Source organism: Hesperophylax consimilis, unplaced genomic scaffold (genome assembly GCF_061612785.1).
Source record: "Hesperophylax consimilis isolate HC1 unplaced genomic scaffold, BYU_Hcon_1.0 scaffold_33, whole genome shotgun sequence".
Classification (NCBI taxonomy): Eukaryota; Metazoa; Arthropoda; class Insecta; order Trichoptera; family Limnephilidae; genus Hesperophylax; species Hesperophylax consimilis.
Window position 1 is genome coordinate 2,439,461 of NW_028301263.1, and position 25,097 is coordinate 2,464,557.

General features: G+C 38.8%; 1 protein-coding gene across 1 annotated transcript in view; it reads left to right on the forward strand.

The window, feature by feature from the left end:
* The window catches only part of LOC149409230 (uncharacterized), a 240,215-nt gene that overhangs the window by 171,776 nt on the left and 43,342 nt on the right, over nucleotides 1-25,097 (forward strand). Inside the window, exons 6-8 of the mRNA XM_089650022.1 lie at nucleotides 4,778-4,978; nucleotides 8,632-8,800; nucleotides 8,986-9,196. Coding sequence (XP_089506148.1) covers nucleotides 4,778-4,978; nucleotides 8,632-8,800; nucleotides 8,986-9,196 — 581 coding nt within the window. The remainder of the gene's footprint in view (nucleotides 1-4,777; nucleotides 4,979-8,631; nucleotides 8,801-8,985; nucleotides 9,197-25,097) is intronic.

The window sequence follows — 25,097 nt, forward strand, 5'->3', positions numbered from 1 at the left end:
AGGTTTCCCTCTTCAGGGCTACTGAAAGTTGTTACTACTGATTTATGGAGTCGAATTGTGCTGGGAGAGAAATTGTCTTCTAAACTAAGATCTGTTAAAAATCTTGCCAGGTTACTTCCTGTAGGGACATTCGGGTTTACCCCGTGATTTAATGCCCACTTTTGCCACCTAAGCCATGCCGGTTTATATGTTTTAAGTGTGGATTCTCTCCAACCTGACTTTAAAAATTCTTTCTGTTTGTCCGACCAATCTGTTAATGACTGACTCCACCCCGGCACTTCCACACCTCCAAAATAAAATCCTCTACTTGTGGAGGGGGTTTCAAGGTTCTGGTGTACTATCAGCACTTCTGTCAGGTTCATTATGGTGAAAGGAGGGCTCGTCGCTCGACTTTTCAAGTCTGGTCTCCAGAATACTTTCTTCCATCTCGGGGCTACAATCAGGTATAGGCCCTTGGCCCGGTTGAGGTGTGCGAGAACTCTCGGCATGAGGCATGGAGGGGGGAACACCCAAGCTAGAGGAAAATCCCACTCTCGAGTCCAAGCGTTGACAAAACTTGCCTCTTTGTCGAATACATTTAGGGACACATAATCTTCTACAACGTGAGCTGTCTCCGATGCAAACAGGTCTCGGTTTGAATGCAGGCAGCTTGCGACTGGCACACTGTAACATGCGAAGGTTAAGCCTGCCTCTATGAATGGCGAAACTAGCAAAATGGAGGGTACCCAAGAGGCTCTGGGCCTGCTCAAGTGACCACCTTCCTAGATTAAGTGTTATGTTTGCACATAAGCTTGCTAGAGCTAACTGCAAAGTTATGTATGTCCACACGATTGCAGGAAACGAACCACGCACTGATGGCGTGTTAGAACACCAATACATACGCAGGAACTCGCGACATCACCGCCTGATATTGGTCACGTAGGCTTACAAGTACCTATCAACCAATCATATGGCTAAATGCAAAACGTGTCCTTATAAGGGCATGGGACCACACGCCAAAAGGCAGAGAAGAAGGGACAAGCTTCCCCCCGCAAGACGGCCCATGCCTCAGTTCCCCGAGAGACGCGTAGCAGGCGACATGTTCGAGACGAGTTCGTAATTAGCATTTTACCGCCAAAAGGCGCCCATAATATGGACCTGCGGGCATTCATTTTATAATGTGCCGCGTCACTAGATTCAGTTTACCAATGTCGGGACAACCTTCCGCCGACTACACCGTCATGGATATGAGTGTGTCATATCCCTGGGCCGCGGCCGTGCACCCGCCGCCGCCCACCGGGTTCAAACCCAGACCGCCCACCCCCGCTCGAGGCCGCTTCTATGCCGCCTTTCGCTGCGAGCCGTCTCAGGCCGCTCCAGGCTGCGTCAGCTGCCGCCCTTTCGCCGTGAGCCGCCCACGCCGCTTCTGTGCCGCCCTTCGTTGTATTCCCGCCCTACCGCATCAGCCTAGGCCGTGCTATGGCAGCCGCCCATTGTAGCCGCCCTTCGTCCTGCACCCTGCCTAGGCACCTGCCTATGGCCCCTGCTCATCGTTCACCGCTTCAGCCTAATCTACACGTGAGCTAATATTATACCTTTGCCAATCAGAGCCCTTAGAGTCAATAGATTGCCTAGTATCACGTTAGGCCTTAAACAGCTAGGTACCTTATGTAGATCTGTTTGATAACCTGTATTACCTGTACAATAAACACTCATATCAAGAGACTTGTTTCATTTGGGAAATTGACTATATATTAATCCACACCCTGAAGATTGGAGTACAAGCTCAGCTTGTGTACTCACCTATAGTATATTACTTGGCTTGAATGCTAATGTAACAACTTATAACTATAAGTTACGTTAACAAGCCCTAATGTAACATAATGTATTGTTTCAGTAAATTTGTTATTTTCGCTATTTTAGTTTGCGGGAGGCCTTTTAAGTCGTCCCTTGAATTCCATGAAATTCCCAAATATTCAATTTTCTGAACTGGACACAGAGTGGATTTACTGAATTGTATTATCCACCCAAGAGTTTGTAACATTGAAATAGTTTCGAATGTATGCATTTTAAATATATTTTCATTTTGATGTACTATCAAAAAATCATCCAAGTAAACAATTATTCTGAGACCTTTGTCTCTTAATTTTTGCGCTATCCAATTGGTAAGTGAAGCAAAAACCTTTGGAGCTGAGGCTAGTCCAAAAGGCAAACATGTCATTTGAAGCAGTTCTCCATTAAAAATCAGTCTCAAAAAACGGCGATGATTCTCATGAATTGGAAGATGAAAGTAGGCTTGAGAAAGGTCCACTTTAACCATCCAGTCGCCTGGTTGAATAAATGTTGCAACCTTATCAACATTAATAAGTCTGAATTTGCTAATAGCTAAGAAATTGTTCAAACGACGAAGGTTGAAGACCGGCCTAAATGACCCGTCTTGCTTCAGTATGAGAAACATCCGTGACAGAAAGGAAGGCGATATTGAAGCTGATTCCAATATCTTTTCCTTTTTCATTTTGTTTATTTGTAGTGTCATTTCGTCTGTGATTTGAGTTATTTATAAGTTGAGCTTACCGTGTCTGCCACTATACTTAGAGGGGGTTTCTGCCGAAAGGGTAGCTTGTACCCTCGCAAAATGGTTAGCAGAGTTGGTGGTGCTTCTAATTCTTCCCATTTGCTTATAAAGTGCTGCAATTGCCCCCCCTGAAACGCCTTCTCCGGATAGTCATTGCCTATCCTTGTTGCCAAAATTCCTTCTTGGTTTGGCTGGTCCCCTCCTGTCCGCACCTCTTGCATCTTGATTAGATCGCCCTCCGCGGGGGGCTTTGTTGTCTCGGAAGGGCTTGTTGTCCCGAAACGTCCTGCTTTCCCGAAAGGGCCTGCTCTCACGAAAAGGCTTCCTCACTGGCACTTTCTTGGGCATCTGCGAGCTGGTTGATGGCTGAGGGTCGAAGCTTGAATGTGGGAAGCATTTATCAAGTCCTCCCATCCGCTGAATCTGGGATTCTAGCTTCATTGGTTCAAAAAGATAACCCGCTGCTGGAGGAATATTTTTGACTGCCTCCCGTACGTAGAGGCTCTTTATCTCGTTAAGGATTGCGTCCCTACGATGCTGGATCGCATTTGCTCTCCTTCCACAGACCATCTGCAGGACATCTTTGGTCACTGTCTGATATTGCGTATCCGGGGCAAATAGCGACTCCACTTTCTTGAAGAGGGAACCTGCAGACAATTCCTTGCCTTCCTCTGCACCCCAGTTTACCAGTTCCTGAAGAGATTTCTTGAGGCACTCATTTTGCCGCAACAGGGCATGGCTTAGTGACCCGCAAAATTTGTCAAGTGACCCCGCGTATTGCTCTGCCTTATTCAAATGCAGAAACTCTCCATTAACCTCCAACTGGTTGAACATGGGGTTGGCCAGGTATTTTCTTACGACCTCCCCATACCTTACTTCGTTCCATTCAGGCGAACCGAAGTGTTGTAACTCTTCGATTTTCTTTACGCGGTTTGCGTCAGCCTTAGGAACTGTAGGTTCCTTACACGTGGTTTCCGCCATCGATAGGTTTAATTCCTTGAATTCATGATTAGGATTTACTAATCCCATCCCTAGCGAAGATGGTGAATTTCTCTCCACGTGTATCTCTTGATCTTCCGATGATGCGTCCTCGTCGGAATCCAAGTTTCTCCTATCTTCGTATGTTTTAGACGCCATGAAATCCTGAATAAACGAGCTAATGTGCTCCACTTGAGCCGTGAGTTTATCAATACGATGTTTTTTCGTAGATTTCGTCGATTTCGGCAACTTTCGTTTCGGCTCATTTTGTTTTGGCAAAATAATATTGTTCACTTCTTCTACCGTCATCTCTACCGAATCGGATGATGACATCTCGGAGCCACTCATTGTTAATTGGGCAAGAAACCAAAACACAAAACCAAAGGTACACAAAACACAATGTAAATAAGCAAACAACACAAAATGGCCGACGAACTGACGAACTTTTCCGTCGTGTTCACCACGTGTTTTATCCGTTTTTAAACAGTTAAAAATTTAAAAAATACTTCGAACAGCCTCGCTGTTATAATATAATGTATTATCTTGAAAAAATTATACACTTAAAATAATTATATACGGGAAAAATCGTTATAAATTCGGAGCTACTTCGCAACGACAACGCCAGCGACGGAATTTAAAACGCTAATGAGAAAGAATGCCGTAAACAAAAGTCGCATAGGGGACGCTTTACTTTTGTGTAGCATCTGGTGACCACTTGTCCAACACAAGGTGCTGAAAAAGAGCGGGAAAGTGCCACGCGAAAGGGAATTTGAGAATGCTTCTCTCAATAAAGGTTTTAAATGACGGTTCAGGCTACATAATAACTAATTATGTTTAGGAGAGTCCGGCCGTTTTATCAATGTATTTTATTTCGTAATATCTACGGCCGAACTCTCTCAAACTTAGTCTAAATATTTCAATACATATTAAATTCAAAATATTGTGCCGTACGGCGTTGCTTAAGGGCGCGTTGATTGGTTCCAGGCGGTCGCCTGGGCCGGCCGGGCGCCCGCGCTGAGGGGAAGCGACGCGGGGGCGAGCGGGACTCAAGGTATCGAGGCTCAACGTAAGTTCTAAAACCACGCTCCCGCTCCGCGCTTCGACCATTATGAAATGTCGGCCGCCGAGAGCGGTACACACCGTCTGGTACAAGCGGGCTATTCAAAATAACACCTCTTATTGGAAAATCCTGTATATTGTGTTAAAACATCAATGCAGTTAGTACATGTAATATGATTATTTCAGATATGCCCGTGCGAATGCGGCCAAGCGGCTATTGGACGCGGGCGCTGAGGCCAACTCACAGGACAATACGGGCCGCACTCCGCTGCATGCTGCCGTGGCTGCAGACGCCGTGGGCGTGTTCCAGATCCTGCTACGTAATCGTGCCACCAATCTGAATGCCCGAATGCACGACGGGACCACGCCACTCATACTGGCCGCCAGGTATGTACCATTTTATTACTACATTTTGCATGGAATCAGTATTGGACTGAATATACCATACAACTAAAGAACTAAAAGGTTATTTACTCAATAGATCTTTCTACCTTGTGATCTGTTTAAAAATTTGTTGAAATGTCTTATTGAGAGCATGATAAATAAATAACTAACTAACTAACCATCACGCCGTTTCCCCGCAGGGGTAGGCAGAGAGGACGGACCGCCAAACAACTCGGTCTTGGCACACACTCCTTGCCTCATTCACATTCATACATCGTCTCATACATACTCTTCTATTATTCTGACTCTTGACATGGCCCGACTCGAGTATCTGATTCACTTGATCGTGCCATGTCTTCCTCGGGCGTCCCCGACTTCTGCTACCATTCACAGTTGCATCATATATCCTCCTTACACTCCTATCTTCGCTCATTCGCTCTACATGCCCAAACCATCTAAGCATCCCTTTCTTAATCTTACTCATTACGCTTACATCAGCCTTGCACTCTTTGCGGATCTCCACATTCCTCACACGATCAAACATGGTTTTACCACACATACGCCTCAGGGATCTCATTTCAACAGCATTTAATCTACTTTCATCCTTTCTTTGCCAGTTCCATGCCTCACTTCCATACATCAAGGTAGGTACCAGCACTCCGTTGTGGACTGCTAACTTCGCTTCTTTGGACAATTTTTTGTTAGCGCCTACGGCGTTTAGTCCTCCATTAACGGAATTACCTGCATTTACCCTTCTTTCGATATCTCTGTCAGCCTTCCCATCTCTCGTAAACATACTTCCTAAATACACAAACTCATCCACCTGCTCCAAGTATTCCCCATTCACAATTATATTGCACACTGTTTTCGTACTCTCTCTTTCAAACACCATTACTTTAGACTTACTTACATTCATCATTAACTCATTCTTCATGCATACTTCGTTCATTCTAGACACGAGAGACTGTAGATCATCTATACTATTAGCAATCAGCACCGCATCATCAGCATACAACAGGCAACATACTTTCAAATTATTCAAATTCGCGCCCAATCCCACCTCTTTCAATTCTTGCATACAATTATCCATGTATAGATTGAATAACCACGGTGACATTACGCAGCCTTGTTTAACACCTTTTGTGATATCAAACCACCCCGTAAAACCACCGTTTACCCTAACACATGCAACGCTTCCCTCATACAGAGACGCAATTGCCTGAGTCAGATTCGTATTCACTCCATACTTGGACAACACCTTCCATAGCTTTTTCCTGTCGACTCGGTCGTATGCTTTTTGTAAATCTACAAAGGCACAGAAAAGTTTCTGGTTTTTTGCCAGAAACTTCTCAGTGAGCATACGCAATGAGAAGATCTGGTCCATGCACCCCCTTCCACTCATAAAAGCACCTTGCACATCCCATATTTTATCCTTTGTTTCCTTTCTTACTCTTTCAATCAAAATTCTACCATACAGCTTGCCAACTGAACTAAGCAGGCTAATAGCCCTATGATTCCCACATTCCATACGTGACCCTTTACCTTTGTATAATTGATCACAGCCCTTCTCCAATCTAAAGGCGTGTAACCTTCCTTTAAACATTGGTTAAAAAGATTGCACAACCATGTGAGAATTACACGGCTACCTCCTTTAAAATATTCAGCAGCAATATTGTCAAACCCAACAGCCTTACCATTCTTCATACATTTAATCGAGCTTTCTATCTCATCCATGCTAGTTTCGTTAACATTCACTCCATCGTCATTCATATCTGATTCACTGTCACTCACTTCGCTTTCGAAGACTTCCTCGAAATAATTCATCCATCTCTCTTTTATTTTTTCCTCATTCGTCAACATTTTTCCATCTTTTGATTTTATCACTTTCATGCTTCCGTTTTCTGGGCCACTCCGGGACCTTTTGACTTCTTTCCAAAACAACTTAATGTTTTCTTGGAAATGGTTTGTCATTTTCATTCCTTCTTCCTCTTCCAGGCGTTTCTTTCGTTCTTTCACTCCAACTCTTACTTTTTTCTTACATTCCTTATATACTTCTTTTGCTCGATACTTCTCTTCGCTGGAAGCACTGCCAGCCGCAATCAGACACAACCATGCTTTCTTCTTTTCTGAGACCAGTGCTTTAATCTCATCATCCCACCATGCATCACCTTTCTTCCTACCTTGCGTACTTATTCCACAAACCTCCCTAGCAGATTCACAAAGACACACTTTTATGTGGTTCCATGTTTCGTCTATGCTTAGACCATCCATTTCCTTCGCATTCAATCTTATCTCTGCACAATTCACATACTTACTTCTCACATTATCGTTTTGCAGTTTTTCTATTTTGACTCTTGTCGGAGTTGGTACCGTTTTCACTTTAGAGCGCCAACCGCGAAAGAGGTTTACTCTCGACACTACAAGAAAGTGGTCAGTTTCGACCTCAGCCCCTCTGAAAACTCTTGTGTCCTCGGTAACAGCTCTCAACCTAGAGTCAATTACTACAAAATCAATAATTGACCTCTTATTTCCTCTTTCCCACGTATATTGGTGGATACCTTTATGATCGAAGAAAGTATTCGACACAAACAGGTTCCACTCTAAACATACTTCAAGTATTCTGTTCCCGTTGTCATTCGTTCTTTTATCCCCAAACATACCTAAGACCGAATCAAATCCGTCACGTCTAATTCCCACCCACCCATTCAAATCGCCTGCCATTATAATCCTTTCGTTCATATTTTTTAGTCTCATTACAACATTCACACCAGTCCAAAAATCATCTTTCACTTCATCGCTTTCAGAATTGACAGGGGCGTAGCAAATAACAAGAAACACCCTTGTCAAACCGATTTTAAATCTGATCCACATTATTCTCGGACTTACACATTCATACTGCAACATACATTCAATCATTCTGGGAGACAGTAGCGCTGCAACACCTTGACAAGCCCTCTCCGTATCTGGTCTCCCAGACCAAATGACGAGCCTATCATTATGCTGCATTGTACCGCTACCCTTTTAAATAAATAAATAAATAAGTAACCATTCTTCTTCTTCTTTCGTATGGTGGGGGGTCAGAGGGGGACATCTAGATCTGCGAGCCATTTTAGGGCCTCAGGCGTCGCCATGTGGACCTCATCAATCCCGCCGGGGAATGAATGGAGCGGGCATTCGTTGACCACATGTTCGGTAGTCTGCACCGCACCACATTCACACATCGCCGACTCTTTAAGGCCCCATCTGTGCATCATGTGGGCACAGCGGCTATGGGAGCACCTTAACCTATTGATGGCGGACCAGGTTTTGCGAGGCAGTGAGAACCCAGGTTGTATCTCAGTGGGGTCCTGTATGATCCACCTTTGATCGAGAGGTTCCCTCAATATTCAGGGACAATATTTAATAAGTAGTGTGCCAACTACCGCACGCAACGGTTGTGTCCGCCGCGATGTTCGCGATGCCACCGGCTCGTTATTGTTACCGCGCATGCAGGTAGTGCAGTGAGTGAAGCGGATACCAAATTAAGTGGGCCTCCAACTACAAACTATGCCGCTATTTAAGGGGCCGAAGACCGATAGGTCTCCCGGCCAAGGGGAGTCAAAAAATATCGGGGAACAAAAAATAAGTAACCATTAATGTTTTTGTTGCATTTGCAGACTGGCGATAGAGAGGATGGTGGAGGATTTAATAAACGCAGATGCGGACATAAATGCCGCAGACAATAGCGGTAAGACGTCACTCCACTGGGCCGCGGCAGTCAACAACGTAGACGCGGTGAATATTCTGTTACTGCACGGTGCAAACAGAGACGCTCAGGATGATAAGGTGACCTTTCAAGACTAATTAAGCTAATATTTATTATAATTGTTTGTTTATAAGTCGTTTCTAAATTATTTCTGATCGGGACGAGTGGCAAAGATGTCTTCTTAGAAAGTATTCTTAATTTCCGGTGATAGTATAAAGTGAAAGATAATATAAGTTGAAATAATGAAGGCAATATACGTGTTTAGGACGAGACGCCCTTGTTCCTGGCGGCACGTGAGGGGAGCTACGGAGCCAGCCGCGCACTGCTGGATGCGCACGCCGACCGCGAGATCACAGACCACATGGAGCGCCTGCCGCGAGACGTGGCGGCGGAGCGGGTGCACGATGACATAGTGCGACTTCTCGACGAGCACGCTCCGCGAGCCCCGCCACACCATCACTTGCACGTGCTTCAAGGTAGGACCATACTTATAATATTCATTTTTTTAATTCATTCATGATTGATGAAATTAATATCGTCGCCGTAGGAGCAAGGAAGGGAGCTACACCACGAATTTGGCAAAAATGAGTTAACTATACAAAAGCGTTTTAAAACCATCAAAGATGCCGTAGTCAAATAACCCCCCTTTTATGACTATTTTGTAAATTGTCAAGATGCCTATCACACATAGATTGAAGCAGTTTTCCCAAACAAGAGATTTTTCTTATACATAGCCGCAGAACGGGCTAGCTTCCCGTTGAAACGATATGTATTTATTATTCCTAGTTAGATTGCTTTACACTAAATCATAAATAATTTTCTCTTCTCTGGTAGATTCCAAAGCTGTGCTTTAAATCTTTTGCCTTTGGAATAACCAGCAAGCATAACCCACTTAACCGCAGCGGGTGCAAACTTCACTAATGATAGAATAAACAAATGCTGAACTTTAACACGGCTCTTTAGTTAAATATTACCCTTTGTACTCCCTGTTATCCTTGTTCCACTGTTTAAATTAATGCTTAACAAAAAATTAAATACAAATTATTACATAAATTAAATATCCTACTATGCGGATAAATTTAAAAAAGATATAATTTACTTGTACAAAATAAGAATATGTTCAAAGAAGCTAGGCTAGCAGTCCACAATGGAGAGCTGATACTAACCCCAGTGTTAAGCAGTGAGGCATGAAACTGGAAGAAGAAGGATGAAAGTAGACTGAATGCTGAGAAATGATGTCCTTGAGGCGCGTTTTGTGATAAAATCATGCATGACCGCGCTACAAGGCTTATATGGCTTTGACATGTGAAGTGGATGTACGAAGACAGGATTGCCAAGAGAATATATGACGAGAAGGTTAGAGGTAGAAGAAGTTGGGGACGCCCTGTGAAGAATAAAATTTAACAGATGGATTTGTATGAGACGATTCATAAATGTTCCAAGACAGCCTGTAATGATCTTCCCTTTTTATCAAACTTTTCCTTCTCTTCTTTCTACGATAAATTTTCTTTAAGGCGACACAATACCCTGATAACGGGGATTTGCCCCGACGCTCACATTTTAATTATTTCTGATGAGCTTATTACTAAAATCTTAAATGTTTCTAGAGGGATTCGAAGGGATGCAAGTTATTTATATTTAAGATTAATAAAAACAGGACCTTACAATTAAATATATTATGTAAAACGATAAGTACATTTTATTAAATGTAAAATGTTGTAAGATAAGCGGCAAGTACCAGATTTTATTTTTCTAGACGATGAATTAGTAACTTCCCGACGACTCCCTCACAAAAGATTAGAGATTTTATTAATGTATTCATAAGAATTAATTAAAATAAAAACACTCGCGAAAATCCAATTTCTGGAACGACCGCCAGTACTTCAAAACTCTCTATTGTGCGTAGTATATTTGTGTGCGGGTTGACAAGAAGTTACTACGTATTGATTCAGACGCCGCGAAAGTTCCGGCCTGTAAGGTTGTGTCACCCGGCCCGTCGCTTCGGTCATTTCTTTTACGTATTTTTTTATTTAATCAAACGATTACTTTGAAATCTATTAGTGAAATTTTCTGTTTTTTATAATTTAACTTCTTCCTCAAGTGACTAAAGGTTTTTTATATAAATAATAAATATAAATAATAACCAATACAAAAGAATACATTGTTAAATGCGTAAATGTGTAGGCACTTGAGAAAAAAGATGACACTAAAGTATTGTCGTTATGTTATTATATATCATTTCTAGCCCAAGTAGACTTTTTTACTATTAATCTTTTTTCTCACGCGACGCGGCTGTCTGTCCGGTTGTCACAACCAGCGGCACAGAATGTTATAGAGTGCCCCTTCACTAGAATCGTTTTCCTAGTTTTATTTATTTACGCCCTACTGGGCTTTTACATTAATTTCTAATTATACAGTCATGTTAGTTGTAACAATGGAATATCTAATAAATTGTGGTAAAATAAAAGGAGTTTTTTTACTAAGGAGTGGTATTCTCTTATATTTCAATAAAGTGTTTGTGAAGAGTTCATTTCATTACTAATACTCCAGGGCAATTACCGATTCGCGATCGTAATTATTCCGGTAGTCCCAATTTTTTTATATGTTTTATAAACTGGTCCCCTGATGTAAAATCGAGTTTCCGACCTTGGCACACCTGTGCTCGCGCCGCCATTTTGAAAAAAACCGGCCGAAATCGCTCCAAAATCTAGTTTTTCCAAAATAACTCATTCCCAATGCAAATTTCGGCTAAATTAGCTAAACAATTAAAGTAGAACATACAATTACTTACTACTTTTGTGTAAACAATTTTCTTCAATCTCTAATAGGTACCGAGGTAGAAAGTCGTAAAGGTGCGTATATTTTTGAAAAAAAAACAAGTTTTTTTCGCGACTAGCTTTTGTTTTTTGTAAATATCTCGTTTCCAGTACAATTTTGTGAAAAAATTATTGATACTAATTTTGTAGAAAATAAAATTTCATAAAATAAATAGGTATTTAATTTATGTGTTTTAACTCTAATATGGAGTCCGATTCGAGCCGCGGTCAACAGTGGTTGTGTGTACCTTACTGTTGCTGAGTGCCGTTCGCCCGTTCCTGCGCTGCGTACAGATAAGAGATTATTGTTACATTTTATTTAATATTGTTTATCGTTTACATATTTGTTTGCATTCCTGCTTACGGCTAATCCGTTTTTGTTTGTACAGTCAATGAAATAAACTGCGTATTATTTTTTCAGTTTAATTTTTAAAAGTTAAGTTTTTTTTATATAATGGAGGAAGGTGAAGATAAGCCTCCCGACCCAGGGTCGATATTGGATTTTTCTGATTCGGAATCTAATACGAGCCAGGTTTCTATTACGCTCCCATCTCGTAAACGACGACCATCGCAAAGCCTTCACATTCCATCGAAAGTTAAATCTATACCGCCGATTCAACAAACCTCGACCCCTAACGACCTTAACACCAATAGTAACATCCAGCCAAGTACTATAACTAGCGATAATGCAAAAAGTACTGAATTACTTTATCCTGCTTCAGCTTCCGGTCCATTTACCGTTAATGTTCAGAGAACTGAACAGGGAAAACTTATTCATCCTTTAGATTTTGGAAAATTCGTATTTGACTCAAAAAATAATAACCTTGGTATTGTTAACGGTTCAATTAAACTGGAAGGGCGATATAAATTATCTATTGAGTTTAACACTGCCGCTTCCGCAAATGGATTTGTAAAAAAAATTGACTCGCTCTCAAATCATAAATATAAATCGTTCATCCCTACATTTAACCTTTCGAGAATGGGTCTTGTGCGAGGAATTCCCGCGGAGATCCCAGAGGCTGAAATTGTTGATGCTTTGAATAATTCTCACGGAACCCCGAAAGTATTAAAAGTACGTCGACTGAACTACAAGGATTCTACTGACGGAAACACGATCTGGAAACCTTCCCAGTCTGTTGTTGTTACATTTGAGGGACAATCCCTACCGTCTCGTGTGTTAATTTATTATACCTCGCTTCCCGTCGAAGTTTATAAATTTCCAACAATTCAATGTTTCAACTGCTGCCGGTTCGGACATTCGAAATCTGTATGCCGCTCCCCCCCACGTTGTTACTATTGCGGAGAAGCTCACCAATTTGATCAATGTCCGAAATCTTCCAATGATCCCATTTGCATTAACTGTTCGGGTGCACATACCGCGGTCAGTCTAGCCTGTCCGGAATTAACAAGACAGAAGAACATTAAACATAAAATGGCTACCGACAACATTTCGTACTTCCAGGCCTCAAAGTTAATCTCTCCTGCGAAAAAATCATTCGCAGAGATGACATCGTCCTCAGCTCCTTTCCAAACAACCACCTTTTTAAATTCAACATCATCTTCTCACAGAGAAACCATTCTCAAGCCAGTCAAACCCAACCCAAAATATACACCTTACCTTGATAAAAAACAATTGAATAATATTTTGGCCAGCCCGAATGGGAATGCCAAATCCCAGACGCCCAATGGGTGTGCCATTAATGGTAATTCTTCCCCTCCTGCTCTCCCCGAAATAATGAATAATAATTCTTTTATACACACTTTAATTACTCTTTTAATTTCTATCCTTACAAACAACAATACTGTACCGTCCAACGCTGCCGATTACATTAAATCTTTATTATCTTGCCTCCCCAATGGCTTCGAAACTGAACAAAATCCTTCAGTGGAACAGTAGAAGCCTCTTCGCTAACAAATCTGACCTAATTCAATTACTCGACGAACACGACGTTTCAGTAGCCGCCATTTCTGAAACGTGGTTAAAACCCTCCTTTCACTTAAGAATTCCAGGTTATTATTGTCTCAGACACGACAGACCGGATGGTAAAGGCGGCTCGGCTCTGATAATCCATAATTCTATCCCTTTTAAAGAAATTAATATTCATACTCCCTCCGACGATATCCAGATAATAGCAGCTGTCTTATCTGATATCACAATATTGTCAATATATATTCCTCCCTCTACGACTTTTATTGAAAATGAATGGGCACCAATCTTAACCCAGATTTGTTCCCCCTATATGATCCTTGGAGATTTTAATGCACATTCCCCTTCTTGGGGTAGCGAAATAACAAATCGTTCTGGCCGCAATCTTTTAGATTTTATTGATACCCATAACCTATGTTTTTTAAATGACGGATCTCCAACCAGATTCACCCCCCCTCATCAACGGAAAAGTGCTGTTGATATATCTCTTTGTTCGTATTCGTTAGCATCTAAATGCTCTTGGGACATCCTAAACGATCCCCTCTCTAGTGATCATTTCCCAATTATAATCCGCTTCCACCATCAATTTAACACTTTTTCCCCCCCGGTTAAAAATAATCTCAAATTTAGAACGAAAGATGCGAATTGGAGCACTTTCTCTTCTGAACTAGATAACCTTATTAATTTAACAAAATCGTCCCCGGGAGACATCAGAATGCAATGTGAGACGTTTCCTTCTATGGTTATAAATGCAGCAAAAAACTCCATCCCGAAACGCAATGCGAACATTAAAATAAAACACTCTACTCCGTGGTGGGACGAGGAATGCACTCGCTCCGTCAACTCTCGAAAAATAGCAATTTCCTCTTTTCGTAAGTGTATGTCACTAGAAAATTTTTTATCAGTTAAAAAAGCCCAGGCAGAAACCAAACGAATTTTGAAAAATAAGAAGCGCGCTGGATGGCGGAAGTTCTGTGAGAACCTGTCTCCGGAAACTCCCCAGTCTTCAGTTTGGTCTAGCTTAAAAAAATTTGGATCATCGTATTCTCCGCCAAGAATCAAACATATACCAGAAGAAATTCTTATAGGATTTGCAGATAAAATAGCTCCCCCATCAGTTGCCGGATGTGAAGAAATGCCTTCTATTAAGCCGTATCCATCTCACTCTAACTGGCTAGATGCTCCTTTCTCCATTGATGAGATGAAACGAGTGATAAGAGCCCTTTCTGACTCTGCTCCGGGTCCCGATGGAATATTTTATAGTTTCATTAAATCATTTTCTGATATGGCGGTTGAATATTTCTTATCTCTTATTAATAATATGTTTGAAACAGGACTAATTCCGGATGTTTGGAAAACTCAAAAAATCATTCCCATTTTAAAACCTGGAAAAAATCCATCTAAAATTTCGTCTTATCGGCCTATTGCTCTTTCATCATGTTTGATGAAAGTAGCGGAACGTTTGATAAAAAACAGACTAGAGTGGTTTGTTGAAAGTCAAGATATTATCTCACCAAATCAGTATGGTTTTCGGAAAAAGAAATCTACAATGGATAATTTAAGTTTGTTCACAACTGATATCCGAGTTTCTCAATCCCTAAATTCTTATACATTGGCTACATTCCTTGACCTTTCATCAGCTTACGATGATGTTTTACTGAATGTTTTGAAAGAAAAGCTAATTAACCTCTCAGACAAAGGCATTTGTATGCTATGTGTTCCTTTGAGAACTGTCAAAACGCGGAAATTTTTGTGTTATTCACGACTTTTGCTAAAAGCATCATAACTCACGTCTTGGGAAACGTAGCCTCATTCTAAAAAATGTTTTGGAAAGATTATGAAATTCACTATCGTATTGTTTTGTTATACGTAAATATTTGCGTTTCTAAATATACATTTTCTGAAAACGTCAAAAATATGTAAAAATCGCTGACCATTATTTCAAAGCTGTGAAAAATGTACTTTTTTCTGAGTATCATAAAGAAATAACACTTTATATATTGAAGAAATATAATTAAAAACTATTGGTCACCTCAAAATATTAACCGTCCAAACTAAAATATTTTTAATAAATTATTTAAAAACGCAATAAATTACGAACGAACAAGCTGACAGATTCAATCGACTCAGATAATGCACCTCAAGATTCCATAGATATTTTTGAATGCAGACGCGTAGCGTTATTCATTATCGATACTCTGTTTTTTAAATCATGGCAATCCGTATACTAGTGATGGAAATAAATCGATTTTTGTAAAATCTCGCGCGCTTACGTGAAAAGACGTACTAATGTCTTGACCGCTATTATCATATTTACGTCTTTTGACGTTCTAATGTTCCGAGTGGTTAAAAAACAAATCCCCCCGAAACTAGTCCAATTTATTATTAATTTGCTCACAGATAGGTCTATTATTATTGAGTCTTCCTCTAAATGCTTAAGGCGCAAACTATGGAGAGGTTTACCCCAGGGTTCTGTTATCAGTCCTCTGTTGTTTAATATTTATATAAGCGACCTAGACTCAGTAATTCCTTTTTCTATCAAGCGACTTTACTTTGCGGATGATATCCTTATATATTTGTTACATAAAAATATTATTCTTGCAGCAAAGGAAATGAATTTGGCTTTACAATATATTAAAAGCTGGTTGTCAATAAATCGGATGAATCTGGCGGCATCTAAAACAAGGGTCGTAGCTTTCACGCGCAAAAGAAAAATTCCCCACTTCTCAATCTCTTTTGATAATGTGCCTCTACAAACCGCTACTCAAATCAAATTCCTTGGTCTTCTTTTGAACCATAAACTTTCCTGGCTTCCACACATTCAGATAATTTCTAAAAAGTGTGAAAAGGGACTTAATATGATGCGAGCAATTTCCAGAGTATGGTGGGGATCTCATCCTACCACTCTTAAATTAATGTATAATTCCCTAGTTCGGAGCCACTTGGATTACGGCACATTCCTTTTTGACCCCCTCCCTAAATATTTAGATAAGAAAATGGAAAGAATTCAATCAAAAGCCCTCAGAATGATTATTGGAGCTATGAAGTCTTCTCCAATTAATGCACTTCAGGTGGAATGTGGTGAGCCTCCATTATATTTCAGAAGGCAATTCCTTGCCAATAAATATATTTTCAAGGCTTTATCGTTATCACATCATCCTATTAAACAAAGTCTTAATCTGCTAAGTGTTAATTTGAAGTCTAACAAAAGATTGAGTGAAAAAAAATGTTTTCCTCTCCTAATTAAAAGTTTTCATCTCTATAATTCTCTGTCATCTTCCCTCCAATATCTTCAAGAAGTTCCCAATCTTCCTATATACAATATTCCATTTAAGGCAATCACTTTTATGCCGAACACAATAACATCAGACTTTCGGAAGAATATTTTATCTTCCCCAAATAAATTTCATAATGTGGATGACTGTTTTAAAAGCATTGTGGCTTCAAAATTCCCTGGATTTTCCATCCTTTACACTGATGGTTCCAAATTTGAAAATAAAAGATGTGGAGCATCGATATATAGTCCAGAATTCAAAATCAATCTCACTTATAAATTGCCGAAAGAAGTTTCCATATTTACAGCTGAATGCTTTGCAATTGAACAAGCGCTAAATCAAATCCAGGTTCTCAACATTCATCGAGCCTTACTATGTACTGATTCGCTAAGTGCTCTAACTAAAATTATGTCAAATATTCTATGTCATCCGGAAGACAATATTATATGTAAAATAAAAAATCTTCTCAATTCTCTAAGTGAATCTGGGTTTGAGACGATATTGGCCTGGGTCCCTGCCCATTTGGGTATAGAGGGTAATGAGATGGCCGATTCTCTCGCCAAATCTGGTTCAGATTCCGGAACTATCCCACTAAATTTTAGAATCCCTATCTCCGATGTCTTCCCGATTCTTAAATCCAACATGACTCGTGCCTGGGAAGAAAATTGGGCAGTCTCCAAAATAATAACTGGATCTTTCTATGCTGGAATTCAAAATCATATCCCTGCTAAGCCATGGTTTCACGGTAAAAAACTGTCAAAACGATTCATTTCATGTATTTCGAGAATGAGAATTGGTCACTGTTCAATTGCATCCCACTTGGCTAGAATTAGAGTTTTGGATGATCCGGTCTGCCAGTGCGGTGTGGAAGAGGAAACCCTCGACCACGTTTTCTTTAACTGTAAAAATCATTCATCTTTCAAGAACATATACCGCCGTCTTATTAAAATCACACACCAGTCCCCCCTTAACATTTCATACCTTTTATCTCTTAACAATTCTCGTGTTCATACAGCTTTATGTAAGTTTATTAACCTGAATGAATTCAACATTTAATTTGTTTTAGCGATCTAAATGAGTCCAATGATTAATTTGTTTTATTATTTTCCCAATAGATTAACCGAATTTTTTTATCCATTTTAACTGTTACCGGCACAAAGCACTCTTTTCAGGGTGAAATGCCTAAAACCAAAAAAAAAAAAAAAAAAACTCTAATATGTATCCAAGCTCTTATCCACCAAAACCAGTTAAATTACCCAACAACAAATTTTTGAAATTCGAAAGTTTTTTTCCATAAAACAAAAACTCTACATCGAAAGTTTTTCTCCATACAGACAATTAGACATATGTCACCTATAAAGTACCTAAAGTCATTCGAATATTAAAAAGAGTCATTAATCTTTTAAGTTTAGATTGTTAGATCATTTGTTGTAGATAGAATTGTGCAATTATCTCCCCAAGTTACTGCACTTACTTACGTTGAAATGATTTTCAAATTTAAGGTAAAATTGAACCAATTTATAATAAATCTCTTGGCTAATATATACTTACGTTTCAGTTAAATATGGGAAAACAGAAGACAAAAGGAGTTTTATCCCGAACAAAATTACGGCACCAAGGAAAATGTTTAACGGAATGGAGAAGGTACTACTTAAATACACACATAAAAATAGATCTTTGGGATACGTTTTTTACAGAACATAATTGTACAATGTCAGCTTAAATAATTTTATATATGTAGATATATACATATATACGCAGTCGATAAACTTCTGAGCATATTGAATTTGGAATATAAGAAGTAAATTAATTTTGATTTCCGGTGACATATTTTTATTTTTACCGAAATGCATTTTTTACACCAAATAAGCTCAGGAATTGTTGGTGAAAGTTTGTCGGGCATGTCTTAATACATCTCTAAATAATTAGGGAATAGAGACAGTATAAATAATTAACAATATTTCTCATTTTAGGAAAAATTCCGCAAGACTTCATCCAGATAATATTGCAAATAATAAAGAAAATACGAGTATTGTGTTAAACACTATACCGACACTAAACATGGTAATTTTTTCACAATTTCTGTAAATATAAAGTAAATAATATTAATTTTATATGATTAAATAAGCGCTCTAAAAAAATTAACAAAAACTGACATTATTTTTCAGCACGGACCAGAGATGAATGAACCTGAAAAGTTTTCACTATTTGCTGGCTCTAGTTCTTATGACACTAACGTGCATGCCGTTTCCAGCCCCTTATAGCTAGGTCTGACGCAGGCATGACGATTGTTGTCAACTGATATGTTCTTACAACAATAATTGTTGAAGAAAAATAAAATTAAGGAATGAAATTTAAAACACTTTACCTCTGTTTCAATTTTTGGCCTGGTTTTGGTGGATTAGAGCTTGGATACGTATTAGAATTAAAACACATAAATTATATACCTATTTATTTTATGAAATTTTATTTTCTACAAAATTAGTATCAATAATTTTTACACAAAATTGTACCGGAAACGAGATATTTACAAAAAATCAAAGCTAGTCGCGCAAAAAACTTGTTTTTTTCAAAAATATACGCACCTTTACGACTTTCTACCTCGGTACCTATTAGAGATTGAAGAAAATTGTTTTCACAAAAGTTGTAGGTAATTTTATGTTTTACTTTAATTATTTAGATAATTTAGCCAAAATTTGCATTGAGAATGAGATATTTTGGAAAAACTAGATTTTGGCGCGATTACAGCCGGTTTTTTTTTAAATGGTGGCGCGAGCACAGGTGCGCCATGGTCGGAAATTCAGATTATACATCATGGGATCAGTTTATAAAACATATAAAAAAATTGGGACTACCGGAATAATTACGATCGCAACCCCCTTTTTGGCGCTATGTGTACTGGCCTATAATACGGAATCCCCAAATATATCGACAACATTCTCACATTTATAACCCAGATAACATGTAGGTACGTTTATAATCAACAAATCAATACAAAAACCGACCAATATCATATAACAACAAAGGCAAAGGCATATGGCATGGCAACAAAGAAAAAAAGAACAGGTATCCGCTAGTAAGCAGGGTGAAAAAAAACAAAGGCAGAATAAAGAACACAGAAAAAATGTGCAATTAATGCTTGCTTCTAGACTCTATCTATATTACAGCAGGCAATTTATACACTTGTATATACCCGTCTATACGTACTTATACGCTCGTGTGTATAATTCCAAAATTTGATTGAAAAGTGAATTAACATAATGTTTCTAATATTGTTTTTATTTAATCACGAAAATACTTAATATATCAATAATCCGATGCCGAAAGGACCGATTTCACCGGAGAAAAATTCTGATTTAAACATATAATTTTACTATGAACGTATTGAAGTCGTAAAAAATTTTCAAATACATATTTCCCATACATATTGTTTTCAATTATATATCCGTAATAGAAATTTTAAACCGTTAAATATTTATGTTATAAACAGAAAGCCTACCTCAAACATTAACGAATTCTTAATGTATCATGAATCTATTTTAAATAACTGTATAGATGATACCCTTATCTTTGGTGATTTCAACATTGACATTCTTCAAAAAAATAATACATCTCTTAAATACATCAACACGCTAGACTCATACAACTGTTTCATATGTAACACATCCTATCCTACACGAGTAACAGATACCTCTACTTCTCTAATAGACCATATCATCTCAAACAGACAAAATATTTCCTCAACTACTGCAAATATAGATGCCTACCTAAGTGATCATAACATTTTGATATTAGATTACCAAAACAGCTTGAAACATCACACTAATAATAGAATACATTCTTTTTCAAACAACACCAAAACCGATAAAAACATATGTAGAATCCCACAACTTTCCACACGAAACCACCAGTAATGCCAATGAAATCTGTAATAATTTTAATGAATACATCAAAACAGCAATAAAATCATCCCAACATAAATCTGAGTTACGCATAGGAGACCAACGGAGGGGTAATACTCCATGGTTTGATGCAAAATTAAATGCACTTATCAAACAGCGCAACAATGCGTTTAAAATCTGGAAAAAAAATCAGTAAAGTGATATATTCACAGCACTGAGAAATAAAACAAGAAATCAAGTTACCAACTATAGAAGATATGCTAAAACCAAATACTACACGACTATATTTAAAGAAAACCTGCGTAATCCGCGACAGACATGGAAAATAATAAATGCAATTCTAACAAATAGCTCGACACCCCAGAAAGATGAAATTGAATGTCTTCTCATTAAGAATGAAGAAATAACATGCCCAACACAGATAGCTTCAACTTTTAACAACTTCTTTATATCAGTTGGGGAAAACTTAGCAGCTACAATTGCATCATATCCAGATGATTCTATCACTATAAACACGGATCAAAAAGCAATCCAGTCCTTATACATAGCCAAAACAAATAAAACAGAAGTTCTCAGTATCATCTCTCAACTAAAGTCTAATGCATCTCCAGGTTTAGATGGAATTACACCAGTGTACCTGAACTTTTGCAAAGATATATTAGCTGACCACCTTGTTTTTCTTATTAATCAATCCCTGAATAGTGGAATCTTCCCAGATCAACTAAAGATAGCAAAAATAATTCCGATTTACAAAGATGATTGCAAAAAAAATCCTTCTAATTACCGTCCTATATCCATCCTCTTTGTCGTCTCTAAAGTTTTTGAAAAGGTTATTAAGCTTAGGCTCACTAAATATCTCCTATCAAACAATTTACTCGCATCCCAACAGTATGGATTCAGAAACCAATCTAACACAAAATGTGCTGCCTTCGATTTTGTACACGCCCTCCAAAAGCATATAGACCAGGGTAAGCATGCTGCAGGCTTATTTATAGATTTAAAAAAGGCTTTCGATACGGTTGACCATGGGATACTACTAAAGAAGCTAGAACACCTAGGCATAGTAGGCACTCCCCTGAAATTACTGTGTAGCTACCTCTCTAACCGACACTGTCAGACCTTTGTTGGAAAGGGGACAAGCAGCATGGGAACGATAAAATGTGGCGTGCCTCAGGGCTCCGTACTTGGACCATTACTATTTTTAATATATATATAAATGATATTGCTAAATGGGGACTTAAGGGTACAATACAACTCTATGCAGATGATACAGTGATTCTTTATCACAATAATGATTTAAACGAACTTGAAAAGGAAATGGAAAGTGATGTAGCTTGCCTGGCAAACTGGCTGCGATTAAACAAACTTAGCCTAAAGATAAAAAAAACACATTACATACTGTTTGCAAATAAAAAAATGTATGTCTTAATATAAGTCTTGATAATAACCGCCTTGAAAGGGCTGATGTTACAAAATATCTTGGCCTTTTCATTGATTCACAACTCACATGGAATCACCAATTTAAACATGTTCTATCCAAAATTACTCATATAACTGGTGTTTTATATAGACTTCGCGGGTTACTTCCTCCCTCTCTATTAAAATCGATTTACCATGCTATGATTCACTCACATCTAATATATCTCGCCGGAATCTGGGGATTTGCTACAAAAAAAAATGATTTCAGAAGTCCAAGTCGTCCAAAATAGAGCCCTGCGAAATATTTTCAGTTTACCTTGGGACACACATGTCAAAGACATCTACAGAAACACCCAAATACTTCATTTTAATACCATTCCCACTTTTGAAATAACGAAAACTATATTAAAAGTAATTCAACACTCGGCACATTCCAACACTACACTCTATTACAATTACGACGTACACCAACACAACACAAGAAATCACAACAAACTACATATACCAAAAATCAAATCAACAAAATATGGACTAAGATCCCTGGAATACATAGCTCACACAAAATATAATCAACTACCCAACGAGATCAAATGTGCAAGTCAATGTAAAAAGACCCAAACTAACATGCTCAAACTTCATCTTATTAATGACTAGGATCCGGAATCGCGGTGGCTTTACCAGTGCTGTAATAATAATAATAATAATAATAATTGGATAATTTTTAGAGCGCCGTTTTTGTGAAAAATCACCTCAAGGGCGCTGTACAATTTATTTCCTAGGATCTACATTTGTTATTTAGAAATGATACCAAAACATACTTACCTGGCACGTCACTTCCAACAAACACACTTATATTAAAAAGTTTATGCTTATAAAAGATAGAACTGCACGCAGAGGACACTATATCAAAAAACACTGGTCGTCGCATGATCTTAAGTCTGCTATAGTTTTTATTTTAATTTAAATGTATTTTAACTGTCTTAAAAGCCTACAAATTGTTAGTTGTTATCATTTTTATTTATTTATTTTTAATTATTATTTTTATTTATTTTATTTTATTTTTAGTATTTTTTATATTTTGTTAATTTAAATTTAAATTGCCGTCAACTGTGAAAGTGGAGGTTTCTGAAATTATGGATACGACTGTCTGAAAAGGTGCGTTTTAAGTTTAGACCTAAATTCTGTCGAGTCTGCGATCATTCTCAAATCATGTGGCAGTCCATTCCAGGCTTTAGGTCCTGACACGGCAAAAGCACGCTCACCGAACTTAGTATCTGGTGTGCGCTTTGGTTCCTTCAACCTTCCGATAGCTGATGACGTTGCTGACCTAAGGGTTGACTGTCGGGGGTTGGAATCTTCTGGAATACACAATTCTGATAAATAAGCCGGAGCCATTCCGTTAAGTGACTTAAATACCATCCAGCATACCTTGAACTGGATTCTTTCAGGACATTTGAGCCAGTGCAGATTTTTGAGATGCTCTGAAATGTGGGAGTATTTAGATACTCCGGTGATAAGCCTTGCCGCGGCGTTGAAAACGGATTGTAATTTGTTGATTTGACATTTAGGGAGACTTGCATATATTCCGTTGCAATAATCTAGACGTGAAACAACATTTTTTTTTTTTTTTTTTTTTTTTTTTTTTTACAGTATTACCGCACAAGAGTCCCAACTGCTCCCGTCTGGAGCCAGTGAGACTATGGCATCCCCAATTGGGGTATGTTGTGAGGCTGAGGGTATTGGGGAGGGGAGGGAGATGGGGAAGAGGAAGGTGGGGAAGTACCTGGCTATTCAGATCTGGTCACCAAACACGGCTAAAGCCATTTCAAGCAACGTTTCAATTCTGAATGGTGGTCTTACACCAGGGCGATACTGAGAGTATCTTCCACTCTGGAACGTGCCGCAAATATACTATATATTATTTTAAATGAATTAATTGTGAAATAACACAAATTAATCAAATAAAATTTATTTGCGCACGCCGGGTTCGAACCCGCGACCTTCGGATCTGTAGTCGAAAGCGTATACCACTAGACCACGCCGGCCGTCAACATAGGAATTGACTAGCAATTTAGTCGCCTCTGTTGGCAGGTTTCTCCGCACTGCTTTAATTTGCCTTAATTGAAAGAACCCCGTGCTTACAGTTCTGTTCACCTGAGTTTTAAGGGAAAAATTAGCATCCAGATTGACACCCAGTAATTTGATGCACGTTTTTGGAGTGATGTCACTTCCGGAAATGGTTATTGGGGAGTTTTCAATGTTATGCTGACGTCTGCTTGTAGCAGTCCACAGAAACTCAGTCTTTGTGGGATTCAGTTTCAATCTATTTGAGGTCATCCAGCGAGTAATTGCTTCTATACACTCAGTTATACGAATTTTTAGACTGTTTATTTCTTCTGGTAAGCAGTAAAAATAAACTTGCTGGTCATCAGCGTAGCAGTGAGATAGAAGGCCGAATGATTCTATTATTTTAGCGACATCATTTGTGAAGAGGATGAAGAGTAGTGGGCCCAGAACGGACCCTTGGGGTACTCCAGATGAAAGGGTTGCATAATTTGATTGGTTTTTTCCTACTTTTACGGCTTGTAAACGGTTGGCCAGGTACGATGTCAGCCAGGTCTTAACATCACAGTTTAAACCAAATGATTCATCTAATCGTTTAATAAGAAAGTCATGGTCAATCGTGTCAAATGCAGCACTCATGTCCAAGACTGAAAGAAGTGCCAGTTTACCCGACTCAATGGCAGTAGTTATGTCCGACAAAACACGTAGTAACCCGGTTTCTGTGGAGTGGAACCGTCTGTATGCAGATTGGTATTTAGTTAATAATTCATTTGAATTTAAGTGACATATGACCTGTGAGGCAGCGATTTTTTCTAATATTTTTGATATAAAAGGCAGATTTGAAACGGGTCGGTAATTTGAAAGATCTTCAGCGTCCAGTTGTGGTTTTTTTAATAATGGAGTTACGATAGCTGATTTAAGGGATTTTGGAAAGTCACCCGTGCTAAGTGACTTATTGAAAAGATGAACTAAAA